This window comes from Tachypleus tridentatus, chromosome 9, assembly GCF_004210375.1.
Source record: "Tachypleus tridentatus isolate NWPU-2018 chromosome 9, ASM421037v1, whole genome shotgun sequence".
Lineage (NCBI taxonomy): Eukaryota > Metazoa > Arthropoda > Merostomata > Xiphosura > Limulidae > Tachypleus > Tachypleus tridentatus.
Window position 1 is genome coordinate 27658619 of NC_134833.1, and position 17547 is coordinate 27676165.

Consider the following 17547-nt stretch of genomic DNA (forward strand, 5'->3'; position numbering starts at 1 on the left):
AACAAAAATCTGAGCGAAACGTTTCAATTTTATAACAAATTTATAATAAAACACTCAAGAGTTTTAAATAAATGAAAAAAAACCAACCCATTAAACGTCGATTAAATCTAATATTTCAAGTGCATACCTGAATACTTATGTACTCTTGGGTCCTCTGTTAGGCTTAGATTAAGAAACATGAATTGATTTTAAAAGCATTTACGTTATTACTTGTTTGTTTTGAATTTCGCACAAAGCTACTCGATGGATATCTGTGCTAGCCGTCCATAATTTAGCAGTGTAAGACTAGAGGGAAGGCAGCTAGTCATCACCACCCACCGCCAACTGTTGGGCTACTCTTTTACCAACGAATAGTGGGATTGACCGCACATTATAACGCCCCCACGGCGGAAAGGGCGAGCATGTTTGGCGCGTACGTTATTACATTTCACTTGCATGTTTTCGATACGTATCTGCTAATTCTTTAGCTAAATAAATGACAGTAATGTATTATATTAACTACTGTAACGATTGTATTTTGCTTGTTGTTTTAGTTTTGGAGGGGCATTTGCATCTGCAAGTAACGCTGGTTAAAGGAAACAAAGAACTTTCAATTTTTAATTTGTTCTTCTGCATTTTGCAGGAACAAAATTTAAAAACAACTTCAAACACCCAAGAAACTTTAAAATATGCTTTGCACGAGAGAATAGGAACGTACATTGTGTGCGATCTTTAGATTAAGAAAGCAGTTGGTTTTATTTTAGTGCAACTGTTGATACGCTTTAGGATTTATTGGAAGGTATTGACAATTTTACGTTTCTACTATTTCAGCTAAGTACAAGGAAACGACTTATTGATTATTAATATACTGTGCTACCACACTAACATTTAATAACTGGAGCTTGCTAGGCTACTACAGTTGGAATTCTAGAAAGTTCTTGACGTATATTTCCTTTGTCCTTTAAAATGTCGTTTTCGTTTATGTATTACTGATGACATAGTAGTACCAATTGGATATTGATTAGACCATAACTTGCAAAATAGCGAATAAAAACATTAGTTAATAAGTTCAAGTCGAATCTTAAACAATACTCGATTCTATTGTTGCTTGTTTACTTGTTGAATTTTGCTCAGAGCTACCCGAAGACTAACTGCGCTAACTGTATTTATTTTCGAAATGGTCAGCTTGGAAAGAAAAGGTCAACATTGATCAACACCACTCATCCCCAACTTGCTAGTTTATCGTTAGGCTTAGAAATATGAGGACTGACAGGAATATCAGTTGTTGTCTGTACGATTACCTATGTCTAATTATTAATTAATGATTGTTTTATTCAATACTAATTAGCTTCCATCCTCTGTGGCCCGGCATGACCACGTGGTTGAAGTGCTCGACCCGCAATTTGAGGGTCGCAGTTTCGAATCTCCTTCACACCAAACATGCTTGCCCTTTCAGTCGAGAGGACGTTATAAAGTAACGGTTAATCTCACTATTCATTGGTAAAAGAGTAGCTCAAGTGTTGGCAGTAGATGATGATGACTAGCTGCGTTTCTTCTAGTCTTACTCTGCGAAATTAGGGACGACTAGCCCAGATAGCCTTCGTCTAGCTTTGCTCGAAATTCCAAACAAACTATCCTCTGCATCGGCTTTTATTTCGTTGCTGTTTTTAGAATCCTGAAAAAGGTTGTATGTGGTGGTAATGTCCCGAACCCGTCGTGGATCCTCTTGTAAAAGGTCCGAAGTGCTAGCCACTCGTTCGAAACTTTTCTGTCGGGACTTCAACTTGCTAACTATTTCAACGTATTGAAGCCCACAGAATGATCGATACAAATTAGAATTCACCAGCATCAAGACACACAAGGCTCTGTAGTGCCGATTGATTTGTAAAACCTCATCAAATTAGAGCAGAATACCATACGATAAAATGGAGTAACTGAAATAACTCACCATACTAGAGCAGAAGATCGTACGATAAAATGGGGTAACTTCAATAAGCCATTATACTAGAGCAGAAAACCGTACGATAAATTGGAGTAACTTCAATAATCCATCATAGTAGAGCAGAAGACTAGAAGATAAAATGGAGTAACTTTAAAACAATGGACTATGAACATACGCACATAAAAGAAATCCTTACAGTTGCATCATTGATGACACTTTCAGTAACTCTAACATAAAATCAGTTAAACCTGGCTACCCCTCTTGAAAATATTCAAATATTTAGCTGTTTCACCAGACAAAATGGAAGGTGCACCAGTTTCCTAGCGAGAAAACCTGGGAATGAACCTTTTACAACAATAACACACGGGCATCATCAGGGCTTCCCAGGTGACCGCGGCAGGTTAGCAGCCGAAACGTAGGATATGGGGTAGTTAAGAATGAATGTCGAGTTACAAAAACACAATTAGTAACTAATTAGTAATTAGTATTAGGTATATATATATATATATATATAGAGAGAGAGAGAGAGAGAGACAAAAAGACTAAAACCCATTGGTACGATTAACAACAAGGCTTAAGTGTATATCATTTGATTAATACGTATAGTATATCACTGCTTGTAATCCAACAGAACGGTATTTCTGCGGACGTATACCGCTAGAAACCGGGTTTTGATACCCGTGGTGAAGAGAGCACAGATAACTAGCTCTTTTATAGCTTTATGCTTAATAACAAACAATAAACAGAACGAATTTCACTGTGTTTTGTTTGTAGAACACTTCTTTTAGTGGTATTAGTGATAATAGAAAGAAATCTCTGTGTGGCGTAACATCTTTGCCATATTCCTTACATGAAAGCTGTTTTCTGTGGGTTTTTACTAACTATTTCCGTATAATCACTTACGATTCAAGCTTGATTATTTAGTATTTCAACGGTTTAATTCAGCCGTTGTTATGCGGAAGTCTAAACTTTCGTTTGACATTCTGTTTTTTTTTGTTTTTTTTTCACATGTAATAACAATTTCCGTTGGATTGAAAAGCCATATTGTTCTGTTTACGTGAATGCTAACAAGGCCAGATGACTACTACACGAACAGACAGAATAGGAAGTAACTATGTACACAGAACCTGTTTCAGCGAAGAGGTACTCTACCAATAACTGCTTATTGTTGTGTTTTGTAACAGACAAAAAGTAGTGTTAATGAAAGCTTATGTCTCGAGCTGACTTTTTGAGCTAAACAGTTGTATTCTACAAGTGGTCACCTACTAAAGTGGTCGTGACGTGTGTCTAACCTGTCTACTTCAAGAAAAGGCTTGTGAAGTTTTCCATTATTCTTCATCCTACTGCAATGGGCGAAGCATGTATGTCAGTATCTATGTACGTAACCATCTATTGACTGACACTCAAAACAAAAATATATAGAAAAAAATTAATATTTTGGTTGTTCACGATTCTGACAATAAGAAAACTGTGGTATGTCCGAGAACCATTTCATTATCACGAAACACAACTTTAACTGAAAGTTCTCAACAAAAACACGACTTCCACTAGAACTGTACGTGAGAATTGTATTATATCTTTGTTGATGTAATTTGTAAATGTTGTATTGAGGAACCGGAGTTTATAGAAAACTGTTTTACTTGTTTTCCAATAAACGGTATCTCTTTTAATATATCACAACATATATGTCAGCACAGTTCGAACACTTTTCCTGTGCAGAACTTTCCAGAAAAACAAAAAAATCCCTTTTTTGAAAACCCTTCATTTTTTCTCTAATTTTTTTTATCATTGAGGTATAAATACTGCGATTAGTAATTACTAGCACAAATAGCCTCCAGTAGGGTAAATTTTCTGATAGCACTTGGAAACTACCAGTTTTCATATCCATTTACAGCTGACGGCATTATCCTTCTTTGTTTTGTACAGGGAAGATGGCTTTGGTTTTTAGGTACTAAATGTGAACATGTAGTCCTGAATGTTAGTATCTTATCAAATTCATCATAGTCCTGAATATTATTACCCCTGTACTAATATTCAGCTCTTGTTAACTTCGATGAGATAGTAACATTCAGGACTTGTTAACTTTTATGATGTAGTTATATTCAAGACTAGTTGACTTTGATAAGGTACTAACATTCAGGGCTAGTTGAATTTGATGGGGTTCTAACTTCAAGGAGTAATTGACTTTTAAATGGACTAACATTTAGGGCTAGTTGCGTTTGATGGGGTTCTAACGTCAAGGAGTAATTGACTTTTAAATGGATTAACATTCAGGACTAGTTGACTTTGATGAGGTACTAACATTTATGTCTAGTTGACATTAATGGGGTACTAGCATCTTAAGATTACTTAGTTAGTTTTGATAAGATACTAATATTCAGAACTAGTTGACTTTGATGGGGTACTAATATTTTGGGAGTAGTTGATTTTGATGGGTTGTTATAATTCAGGACTAGCTGACTTTTGCCAGTTTACTAAACCTAGAACTACTTGTCTTTAAGTCAACTTACAGTCGGATTTTGTTCCTTTTGCTGAATCCATCAAGTGGTATATTTGCAGACTTACATTTAGTTTAAAACGATGCGAGTGTTATGGCTAAGGCTAGCAAAAAACATATGATAGGTATTTCAAAACAAATCATATATAAGGCTTGTACAATCGGCTGACGACGAGCAATGTTAACGTGTATCTAAGCGATCGATCTATACAAATATTAGGTTTTATTTGTGTAATGTGTGTCTACCTGGATATCACGTGCACTTGTATGTATTCTGTACAGACATATATAACTTATAATCAATAGCCTAAATCTATTGGGAAAGATGAAAGAACAAAAAAACAGCAACAACACAAGCACCAGAAACTTCAACTACTAACGTGTACTTCAGGGACTGTAGTGCACATTAAAGTAAGATGGAGAAATAACCATTGGTTTAGGCTTTCAGCGAGCGTAGCTATTTGATTATTGTTAAGACAGTACACACACGTATAGCCGTTCAATCGAAAAGGTTCTGCTTTATAAGAGACTGCTTCCTGTAGAAGATGCACTATGTTCCATAGTAACGTGCAGTTAACCTAACCTTATTCATTCCTGTGCTTCTCGTATTATAGGTAAATGTTTTCCCAACTATTTCTTCCTCTATTTTTCTCTGTATGTTACTTTTGCATGTCTGTGTCAGTATAACTAGCTGGCTGATATTTCTAAGGTTGCTACGATAGTTTTGGTTTGTTTTGAATTTCGCGCAAAGCTACACGAGGGCTATCTGCGCTAGCCGTCCCTAATTTTGCAGTGTAAGACTAGAGGGAAGACAACTGGACATCACTACTCACCGCTAACTCTTGGGCTACTCTTTTACCAACGAATAGTGGGATTGATCATCGCATTATAACGACCCCACGGCTGAAAGGGAGAGCAAGTTTGGTGTGACGGGGATTCGAACCTGCGATCCTCGGATAACTGGTTGAGTGCATTAACCATTTGGCCATGTCGTGCTTACACAAATCGTATCGTATCAGACAATGTATCGATACAATCGTATCATGATCCTCATGTTGTATTGCTGTATCGCCACATCACTGGAGATTTCGGAAAATCTTTCATTGTATTGTTAATATGTATCTTTGTATCTGTTCTGATTGGTTAGAAACATTGTTAAACAAATTAACGTATATATATTCTGTTAGTGCTTCGATTATTGCAATGTTTCATGTTTATGTTTTGCGGTTTTATTTTCACGTTTGTGCGATTTATTTTATTGTAGATGATTACGTTTCTTATGCCTTGTTGACGTTTATTTCGTGTTTCGTCGTGACGAGTAACAAACTTGTTTTCGTTTTCCTTGTTTTCTTATGACGAGTGGTAACGAACATATTGGAACGTTGATGTATTCCGTGCTTTTTCGTGGTGTCTGAGAAAGTATAAAATCTTGATGAATGTTCCATGTGTTATCGTGTTGACTGGTCTATGTGTTGGAGTGTTGATGTGCATTCTGTGTTTTATTGTGATGGCTGATAAAAATGTTTGAGCATTGACACGTGTTCTGTGTTTCATCGCAATGACTAGTAAACACGTTTGTTTCACCTTTGTTTTTTCTTTTGTTATTAATGGTCGCAGTTTAAACACCAGTTGATAACAGAACGTTCAAAAGATTCGTGGTTTTGTTTTGAATTCGATTCGCAGTCAGTAGTTTACGCAAGTGTTATATTTGTTATATATTAAATGTTACGTTAACTATTATGCTATTTTTGAAGCTTGAATATTTTTATACGCCATAGTTATATGTATCGTTCAGGTGGATTTCTAAAATACATTTTTTTTTTCAATATTTACTGCTGCCATCTAATAGCAAATGCAGAAAACTTGCTGCACCTGTCAAAACATCGAATTATTTTAAACGTTGAATGTATGCGTGTTTAATGTTTCATTGAGATGTAGCCTATGGTCAGAGTCCCTGGATTGTGTATCTTATGGTTCGTGATTCGTGTCCCGTTGTTGCAAAAAACTTGTTTCGTACTTAGAAGCTGTGGATGTCTGTTAGGAGCTAAAGTCAAATGTTCTTATTCAGTCAGATAAATGTAGCCAAAAAGTTAGTGGTGGATGCTGTTGAATAGCTGCCTTCCCTGCAGTTTATATTTTCAAAGCTAGAATGGTTATGCATAGACAGCACTTGTGTAGCTCTACGCGAGTGTTTTAAACATTTAAATAAGTCTCTATCCTTGTTATTGTATTTAGGTTTGTTTAAATGCATCTTGTGTTTATTCTTGTTATTGTTGGTATTGTTTCACTGTTTCTGAGTGATCTGTGCCTGTTACTTTTGTTATTGCTAGTTTTGTATTATTGTTTTTGTGTGTTCTGCGCTTCTATACTTGTTACTGTTAGTTTTGTTTCGCTATTTCTGTATGTTCTGTGCTTTCATCCTTATTAAGTGTTCGCGTGAAATTAATTTTGCATTTTTATTCCTGTTATTGTGATTATTGTTTCGCTCTTTCTGTGTTCTTTAATCTTTTCCCTGTTATTGTTAGTATGTTTTTATGTTCTTTTTTTCTCTTCATGTTATTGTATTGTTTCATTCTCTGTTTTCGTTCTGCGCTTAGTTTGTGTGAAAATAATTTTGCGCTTCCATCTTTGTTACTGTTATAATGATTTAGTTTAAAATGTTCAGTGTAAAATATTATGACAATAAGATGTTAGTTAATTAAGTTAACCTCGAAGTGAAATCAATGAAGATAACTCGTTAGTTTCTATAAACGTCTCACCCACTTGCTTAATACTTCGCTGGCGTATACGGAGAAAAGTCCTGTTCCACTAAAACGAAAAAATAACATTTTCCAGCCTCTCCCTGTTTAATTAATGTCTCATTACATGGGTAGTTCTGTTTTTTGCGTGTATTTTGGTAATTACGTGTCGGGATCTTTGTATAAGAGGTGAGAAGGGCATTGGTTCTAACTGCGACATCAACTTGGTGGTTGGTGTTAATAACATCGAACATCTCAAGATGGCGTTGCCCCGTGAGATCAGTTCCAAAATAATGGAGCAGTTTTTATATTCAGGGCACGTGAAACAAGTGATTGATGGCAGCACGAGACTGGAGGGGCGTAGCTTGCGAACCATTTCTGCTGATCGTCTTTTAATAATTAGTTTGGGCAAATATAGTGTTTTATTGAAAATGAAATGTAAGGGTTTTAATCGTTGGAAAGGTGGATCGCGAGAACTGTTGAAATGGAAGCTAATAGCCGTAATTGGTGTGCAAGAAAGAAAAGTAGGACTAAGGAGAAAAAGACAGAACCGACAACTTCTTAATAATAATGTAAAAGAAACGTCATAGTGCATTTTTTTTCATTCAGTGCGGACACCCAGAGAAATAGGAGATCAAACTCTTCACCTGCATAAAGAACATCAAGTTGTGACCCACATTTTAGCCTTTATTTTATGTCACGGGATTTCTATGAAGTAAGTGAGAGTGGAGAATGGATAACTTTAGGATTAAAGTATAATGGATGTGTTCCATCAAGGTAATAGACGGTTACAGAACTGACTATACAGTTCAACGGCTTTTGTCTCCAAGTTACCACTGACCTGAAGAACCTTGACTGTAGTTTTTCTTTGTTAGGTAAGTCAGGGTGAACGTGTTATCGCACTGACTTTGTGGACTTTTTCTACTGCTGAATATGGATTTTATTTTCAGTTGCTAATGACCTTCCCGGCGTGGTTGGATCTGTGGTGAGTTGAGTAACTTCGAGCCAGTTGTTCATGTTACATCATGACATTCTAAAAATGTTTATGTTGCTCCACGACGTTGTAAATTTGTTTACAGTGCACCAGAAGTTTCTAAAGCTTTTTTAACTTGCATCAAGACATTCTAAAGTTGTCAATGTACACCGTAACATTATAAATTTGTTTATATTGCATCCTGACATTTTGAAGTTGTCAATGTTACACCGTGACATTCTAAAGTTGTTTATGTTGCATCATAACATTCTGACGTTGTCTGTGTTACACTGTATCGTTCTAAAGTTGTCTATGTTACACCGTGACATTTTAAAGTTGTTTATGTTGCATCATGACATTTTGAATTTGTGACATTCTAAAGTAGTTTATGTTGCACCGTGAATTCTAAAGTAGTTTATGTTGCACCGTGACATTCTAAAGTTGTTTGTGTTGCACTGTGACATTCTGAACTTGTTTATTTTGCACCGGCACATTCGGATGCTGAACCATAACATTCTAAAATTGTTTATGTTTTATCATGATATTCTAAAGAAGTATATGCACGTGATTTGATAACAATTCCAAACATTGTAACATGTTTTCGAAGTGTCAGATTCGTTTAAGAAGTTTGCGAAAAAAACACCCACAAACTTTTAATCATTTGATAAGGAAATACGAAAGTTGCAAAAAAAACATATCATAGACCTTTTTAAAAATTAAAGACAAAACTATACAATCCGCTATCTGTGTTGTGCCCACAACTAAGCCAATGGAATGGGCTGAGAAAATATATTGCGTTCAGCTGCCATTAGTTGGCATATTTCCTATAACTGATTGACAGACTGATCAGAATTAAGCAAAAAAGCTACACAATGGACTATTCGTGCTCTGCTTATTGCGGGTATCGAAACCCAGATTCTAGCGGGTGAGTCCACAGACATTCTGCTGTGCCACTGGGGGAGGCATTTCATACAATATTTTCAGAAACATATATTTGTAATTTGTGTACATATCCGTTATTCAGGCGTATTTCATTCACTAACGAATTTATCGGGGGTGAAAACGTGTTGCATCATTCAATGTTTTCACACTTCGGAATCATTGTCTATTTAAAGCCTGAAGATTTGTACATGAATGCAAATTTGTTTCATGTATGATGTAGTACTGTTTAATCATAATGTGAATAGCTTATAGGTTTTTAGTTATTTCATTAAAATTTTAATACCGAAAATATTTCATTAGATTTGTTTTTTAAACGCAAACAAGCTTTCTGTCCTAAAGTTAGTAAATTAGTTTAAATATTTACATTAACTGTTGCGTAGCAACGTGTATAATTGGTTATAAATAATTTAGTTAGTTAACTAGTTATAATCTACAAAATGCGCTTCTGGTTTATGCTAGTCTGCTTTATGTTACGAGAATGGTTTCTTCTGGAATTTCGAAGACAACATTTTGATTATCTTTACTTAAGTCACTCAAGGGACCCGGCATGGCCAGGTTATTAAGGCGTTCGATGCGTAATCTGAGAGCCACGGGTTCGAATCCCCGTAGCACCAAACATACCCTTTCAGCCGTGGGGGCGATATAATGTTACGACCAATCCCACTATTCGTTGGTAAAATAGTAGCGCAAGAGTTGGCGATGGTTGGTGATGACTAGCTGCCTTCCCTCTAGTCTTACACTGCTAAATTAGGGACGGCTAGCGCAAATAGCCCTCATGTATCTTTGCGCGAAATTAAAAACAAACAAAACAATTCACTTAGGGATCTTTTAATTCAACTACTTTATTACTATTTGTGTTATAAAGTGTAAGTTTCTCAATTGAAACATAAAGATAATATAGTGATGGCTAGGAAAAAGTTAAAGTTTTTTTAATATAGATTCTTCTTTACGTGTTTTTTTCCAGAACTGCTGGTTTCCAGTAAGAAGGGAGGTATTAACATTCAGGATACAGAAGGGTAAGTCTTCGTAGCTATTCCAATAATACTTTTATATTTTTTGTTGCTGTCATGGTAGAAAAGCTACGTATATACCAAGTCTTAGTTAAAAAAAAAATTAACATCTGTAGCTGTCAAAGGAGTAAGATACGTATGTGTTAATATATTGAGAGTAACTTTACTAATACAATGTCAGTGAATTATTTACACACTGCTGACCAAAATCTTAAGGCCAATGAACATAAAGGAAAAAATATGCATTTTGCGTTGTTAGACTCAACTACTTATTTGAGTAAAGCTTTGAAAGATGGAAATAAGAAAAGGGAAAATAATAATAAAGACCTTTTTTAGCATTTAATAGGGAAAATTTGAACACCATGAAATTAGCCTAAATACTAGTTGGTCAAAAGATTAAGACCATACTGAAACGAAGCGTTAATCGGTAAACACGTAACGAAATTTAGTCATTTGTGTTCAAGCATTAGCGTTGTCAACATTTCCCACTGACATCTCCTGTGTTACATTGGGTAAAAAATGGCGAACTCTAAAAAGTTGACAGAGTTTGAACGTGGCAGAATTGTCGAGCTGCAAAAGCGGAACGAAAATTTCATATGGTCGGCCCAAGAAAATTTCGCCGGCGTTGAGCATTAGGATTCGACGGGTTGTCCGGCAAGACGCCAGCCGATCGTCGAACCAGATTAAGACCCTCACGGACGCAGAATGCAGCTCAAGAACAATAAGATGGCATCTACGAGAGAAAGGCTTTAAAAACCCCAAACGACTTCAAAGGCCACGCCTCCTTCCACACCACGAAAGAGCTCGGTTAAACTTTGCTAAGAAGCATCAAACATGGGACGTAGAAAAGTGGACAAATGTTTTGCTCTCTGATGAGAAAAACTTTAACCTGGATGGTCCAGATGGCTTCCAACTTACTGGCACGATAAGGATATCCCACTGGAGACATTTTCTACACGACACATGATCTGGGGTGCTTTCTCCTTCCATGGAACAATAGAGCTCCTGGTTATACAGGGGCGTCAAACAGCACCTGGCTACATTTACATGTTGGAGAGAGCATCCTTATTGACTGAAGGCCCTCGCTTCTCTGGAAATGACTGGATCTTTCAGCAGAACAACGCTGCAATCCACAATGCCCGCAGGACAAAGGACTTTTTTCATGGCGAATAACGTGATTAATTTGGACCATCCAGCGTGTTCGCCCGAACTGAACCCCATTAAAAATGTTTGGGGGTGGATGGCAAGGGAAGTCTATAGAAATGGACGTCAATTCCAAACAGTGTATAATCTTCGTGAAGCCATCTTCACCACTCGGAATAACATTCCAGCCAGCCTTCTGCAAACTCTTATATAAACCATGCCAAAGCGAATGTTTGCAGTTATTCGCAATGACGGTCGTGCAACTCACTACTAAGACCTCTTGTTGGGCATTTCTTACCCTGTTTAGGACTTCTTTTTGGTATGGTCTTAAACTTTTAACCAGCTAGTATTTAGGCTAATTTCATAGTGTTCACATTTCCCTATTAAATGCCACAAAGTTTTTTTATTTTTATTTTCCTTTTCTTATTTTCATCTTTCAAAGCTCTACTCAAGTAAGTGGTTGAGTCTAGCAACGCAAAATGCATAATTGTTCTCTATGTTCGTTGACCTTAAGATTTTGGCCAGCAGTGTATACGTCACAATTACAAATATAAAACTGGCCTCGTTGCATTTATAATAAAGTTGTACGTTGGGCTTCTTTTAGGACACTGAGGGCTTCATTCTTCAGTTATGTGTTGGCGAATTTTGAATAATGACGTAAAGCATTATAAGTCTGACGTAACAACAGCGTTAAGACTCCTTGTGTAACAGTGCACTCTGAAGTTTTATCATAAGTGACGAAAGCTTGTAACATCAGTGTGACGTAATTTATTAACCTATGAAGATAAATAGGTATATACACATTTTACACATAATGATTACTATACCGAAGTAAAGCATTTTATGTAACTAAGGATTTTCGCAGATAAATTACCGTATAATCGTTAGAGCCACGTTAAATTTGAGTATGTGACTGTGATTTGCTTTGTGTAATTTATATATATCTCTATGATCATTCTTTCCAGGATTCTGTGTATTTTATTACATACGTTGACGTTAACAGATTTAATTTTCCCACCATCTCAGTTCTCTCTCGTTTTAATTGTATGTATGGTAATTAAACACGTTTTACGAAACTTTTGAACGTTTATTTCACTTCTCTAAAAGTATTGATAATCGATTTCACAACTTTTTTTTTTTTTTAGCAAACTACGGTCAGGCTGTCTGTGTCTTATAGATACTAACGCGCCTCTCTCTAAGCGTTGTGTTGTCGTCCACGTTGAAAATTTATTTAAAAACACTCACTGTAGGCTTACAGGTGCTGACAGCTGTTACCTGGTATAGCTCCCAGAGCTCTACAGTTTTAAAATTCAGACCCTGCTGAATGTCAATTGGTTCATGAGACATGCACTGCCAGAAATCAATTGCCACATGGTTTTTCAGTCCCTGTTTTACCGAAAGTTTACTAATGTAAGCAATGCATTATTATCATTTGCTATCCAAGTTTTCCTGATTTATATTCTGGAATTTTGGCGTGTTTTTGTCCTTCTCTGTCTTCTTCCAAATACCAAAACTAGATCATCACTTTAGACCAAGTGAATCATGGTTACACCGTTGTTGATATGCGTTAATTTCAACTTCCGTAAGTATTGTGCAAAAAACATAGAAACAGACGAACATAAAACTCGAAACATAAAGAAAACGAATGTTAGAGCGAGTATTTGAAGGAGTTGTTGTTTCATAAAATCTAAGGTAGGTTTTAACGTCTAAAACGTGAAAACTAACCCATGGTTAGTAATTAATTAATTATAAATTAATATTGATGTTGGAAAACGAGGGAAAGGATCTCTGCTATTATTCTTAGAAAGTGTTCACCTAACTGTCTCAGGAAAGTGATTTGATATGTTTTGTGTTCACCTAACTGTCTCAGGAAAGTGATTTGATATGTTTTGTGTTCACCTAACTGTCTCAGGAAAGTGATTTGATATGTTTTGTGTTCACCTAACTGTCTCAGGAAAGTGATTTGATATGTTTTGTGTTCACCTAACTGTCTTAGGAAAGTGATTTGATATGTTTTGTGTTCACCTAACTGTCTCAGGAAAGTGATTTGATATGTTTCGTGTTCACCTAACTGTCTTAGGAAAGTGATTTGATATGTTTCGTGTTTACCTAACTGCCTTGGGAGAGTGATTTGATATGTTTCGTGTTTACCTAACTGCCTTGGGAGAGTGATTTGATATGTTTCGTGTTTACCTAACTGCCTTGGGAGAGTGATTTGATATGTTTCGTGTTTACCTAACTGCCTTGGGAGAGTGATTTGATATGTTTCGTGTTTACCTAACTGCCTTAGGAGAGTGATTTAACTGTTTACCTAACTGCCTTGGGAGAGTGATTTGATATGTTTCGTGTTTACCTAACTGCCTTAGGAGAGTGATTTGATATGTTTCGTGTTTACCTAACTGCCTTAGGAGAGTGATTTGATATGTTTTGTGTTCACCTAACTGTCTTAGGAAAGTGATTTGATATGTTTTGTGTTTACCTAACTGTCTTAGGAAAGTGATTTGATATGTTTTGTGTTCACCTAACTGTCTTAGGAAAGTGATTTGATATGTTTTGTGTTCACCTAGCTGCCTTAGGAAAGTGATTTGATATATTTTGTGCCAGAGACGGACTTGGTAATTCTCTAAGACTGAAATGTACTTTTAAAATAGTATTTTATTTGTTAGCAATCCTGTTTTATGTGCGTTATTTGCTTTGTTGTTAAGCAACAACTACACAATGGCCATCTGCGCTCATTTAACGGAAACTTGGTTTTCAGTGTTACAAGCCCACGGACTTTCCGCTGTGCCACTCGGGAGCTACCCGTTTTGTACCACTTTCTTTACTGATCAGTTTTTTTCTTCAAGTGAGTGGAAGGGTCAGTTGTCTCCATGTGCCATCTAGAGTTGTGTCGCGACTGCTTCCATGTAGCTTCTTATATTTGACATGCGTAGCAGCAAAACTCAACACTTTGCGCGCACTTAACTTTTTACAGACGTTATAACTGAAATAAGAAATAATACACCATTTCTATACCGAGTAGTAAAAAAAAACAAAAAACACGTAGTCTCCACGTACACAGGTTTATCGGAAGCGTGCCATATGTGCTTATAATGTATTGGTATGTAAATTATTAATATCTTCTCATAAAAGCAACTTATCTGCATAGAAAAGCAAATAAATACGGTAGCTAATTACCGGTTTGATTAGGATCATGTACTGTATAAAAAATATCTTTTAATGATTAAAATGCATTCATTCATAAGGAGGAGGATGATCGGGCGTGCTCTAGTGCCTAGCGCGCCCGGATTGTGAAACACAAATGCAGATAGACCTCGTGCATGATTTTGAGCGAAAGTTCTGAAAACGACAAATCACCACTTAGATACTGTCGCTGTTATCAGTTTATTTATGACATCTAAGCGACGATTTATTTTTCCCAAACGCTTGGGTTAAGGGTGTTTATCAAAAATTCTTTTTTACGCCGACAACTTTGATCGTTCCCTGTCCGTGGGCGGATCCAGTAGCTTGGTATGGGAGGAGGGCGGTAGATAAAAATGAATCTATAATAATATGTGACATTTTTAGATATGGAATGGAAAATTATTTATTGCTAACATGCAAGATAAAAGTAAATCATTATGAACTGAATACACTTATAAAAAATTATTCTCCACGCCAGAGGAAGGCGGTCAGCCCCTCTCTATCAGATGTGTAAGTATAATCATTCGAGATCAGCACGGTACGTTTAGATTAAAGAAAAAGTATAATTTATTTATACTATATAACAAGAACTACATGTATATTCGTGCCAGCCTTTTTGTTTGACATTATAGTGATGTTTTTTGCTCGAGGTTTTGCAAGAATTATTTCAAGGGGGAGATATTTATTGAACCCCTCCTCTCCAACCCTACCATCAAGTTAACGATTCTATAGGTGAAACGGCGTCGTGGAGCGTTTTCTACCCGCGTGTCGCCACCATCATAATCCGAGTCATGGCTTTCTTTACGACAAACAGAGCTACAAAAACCTGTTTTGAAATTAACGTGACATTACTGGGACCAAGTTGAAAAGTTTTATAATCTTTGTTATCGGTAATTTCACCTGAAGTTCTGGTCCCAAGTGGACGAAATCTTGCAGAGATTTCGGGTGAAAGATTGGGTTTTGGAGCATAAAAAACACATAAAATAACAACTGTCTGCATCAGCGTATAAAGCTCTCAGCTATGGCTTCATCATCGCGAGCTATTGACCCGTGAACCAATGTACAGGTAGGAATGATTGATGTTGGTTTTGTAGGTAGGTGGCGCCTTTCTCTAGGAGAACACATAAAAAAGTACGTAAGATATTTTGTTTGAAATAGACTTTTTGCACTTTGTGAATTCCGTTTCTCTTTCGGTTATCATTTAAATTACTTTGTATCGGTTACTAAGTTTTAAAATTTATTTGTCTGACTCGATACGTTAACGTAAAAGTTCAACTTCAGAAAAGGTTTAAGTGATTAATTATACGTAACTTGTAACATTTTACCGTTGTTTTGTTTTGTCAACCATAGTTGATGGAAACAGTTGTTTCAAGTGAATTAGGAAGTAGAGGTGATATTCATGATAGAACAATGGGAATCCTCAATAGCCGCAGCACTTGAGATTGTTTTAGGTAGGATTAGAGTAAACCAATCTATGAGATTCTCCCCGCACCCTCAAATTGAAATTCATTCAGACAAGATTAGAGTAAATTAATCTGTAAGACTTTGGGCGTGATTAAATACACAAATCGAAAGGGTTTGACCTCCTAGTTCAAAACTGTAATCAGATCTTAAATTGGTCAAACATGACGGAGCTATGAGCTAAAAGTTTGTATTTGAAACAACAGCAAACACACACACGCACAATCACACAGAGCCCTCTATAAGCCGCTACTCCACGGCTACAAATCACGTTAATCTGCATTTTCCAGATTAAAACAGTGTGAGAAATGCATAAACCTGCAGTTGAATATAAGTTGTTTTAGTATGAATATTTGGTATATTGGTTTCTACTGCTTCGACAGATTTCGGCTGTTATGAAAGTGTCCTAAGGTAAGGTTAATTTAGCTGTGTAGATATGAAAACTATACATTAACAGCGGTAACCAGATTTTAGCTAATAACTTCCCTAAAGTATAACCCTTACCGTTTTTTTTTAACCGTTTAATTAGAGGTAAAGTATAATTTAAATCATTCAGTTTGTGTTACATACTTTATTATTCCGATATGTTTTACACGTCTGTCAAGTTTTATGAAACCAAAGTGCGCGGAATATGAGTGAAAGAGTTCATGGTTCACATCAGAGTCACTTGTCAAACTTTCGCTTTCGGATTGTGGGTTTTCTATAAGAGTGACGTTCAGAACTCAACTACACGGTTGGACAAGGGTAGTCTAAGATCTGGCGGTGGGTGCTGTTGACTGTTTGCGTATCAGTTACTTATCTATTCAAAATTATAGACAGCTATGTCCGGATGACTCCTGTGTAGCTTTGTACAATAATTAGAAATATTTTGAATACAGTATTTCCATCTCAATTTGTGTGTGTGTGTGTTTCTTATAGCAAAGCCACATCGGGTTATCTGCTGAGCCCACCGAGGGGAATCGAACCCCTGATTTTAGCGTTGTAATTCCGGAGACATACCGCTGTACTAGCGGGGGTCTGGCTCAATTTGTCAATGCGGACATTGTTTTTACGAGCAGAAACGCCGCCTTATGGGCAACTGTTTGTACTAGTAATTATTAGTATAATTAGAAAAAAAATCAGAAAAATCGAACATTTTCTATAAAAAAAAAAGAATATTTTTTTCTTCTGGGAAACCCTGTGCAGGAAAAGTGTTCGGATTGTGCTTATTTAAACTGTATTGTTTTTATATGTTAAAAATGGTACCTTGTATTGAAAAAATAACAGTTTTTAGCACAATATTTACAAATTACATGAATAAAGATATAACAATTCCTCACGTACAGCCCTAGTAAAAGTTGTTTTCTTGTTGTAAAGATAAAGAAATGATTGTTTCACATACTATTTTTCAAACTGTCTAAATCTTGAATATCTAAAAATATTTATAAATTGAATATCTATAAATTTTTGTTTGTGGTACCATTGACTTGGTTGTGTCACACTATATTTATTATTTTGGTCACATGCATAGTTAGATACATACACATATCTTACTATACTGGACGTAGCGTGACGGTTTTTCATGGCAGTCAGTTCATGCATAGAGTAATAATGCATATTGTTGGTGTGTATTTATCTTTCATATATCGTAGTAAGTCAAAAATTCGCAGCAATATGAAGACTGGATGTACATAAGTTTC

General features: G+C 36.1%; 1 protein-coding gene across 5 annotated transcripts in view; it reads left to right on the forward strand.

Moving 5' to 3' along the window:
* The window catches only part of LOC143224925 (caskin-2-like), a 261429-nt gene that overhangs the window by 76542 nt on the left and 167340 nt on the right, over positions 1 to 17547 (forward strand). For 4 of the 5 annotated variants that reach the window (XR_013013515.1, XM_076453402.1, XM_076453405.1 and 1 more), the window contains exon 2: positions 10036 to 10087. Coding sequence is in view for 4 of the 5 variants with exons in the window: in XM_076453402.1 (XP_076309517.1) it covers positions 10036 to 10087 (52 nt within the window). In the remaining variant the exon portion in view is untranslated. Of the gene's footprint in view, positions 1 to 10035; positions 10088 to 11987; positions 12017 to 17547 lie in introns of those variants that run through there. The other variant, XM_076453404.1, reaches the window with a different exon arrangement.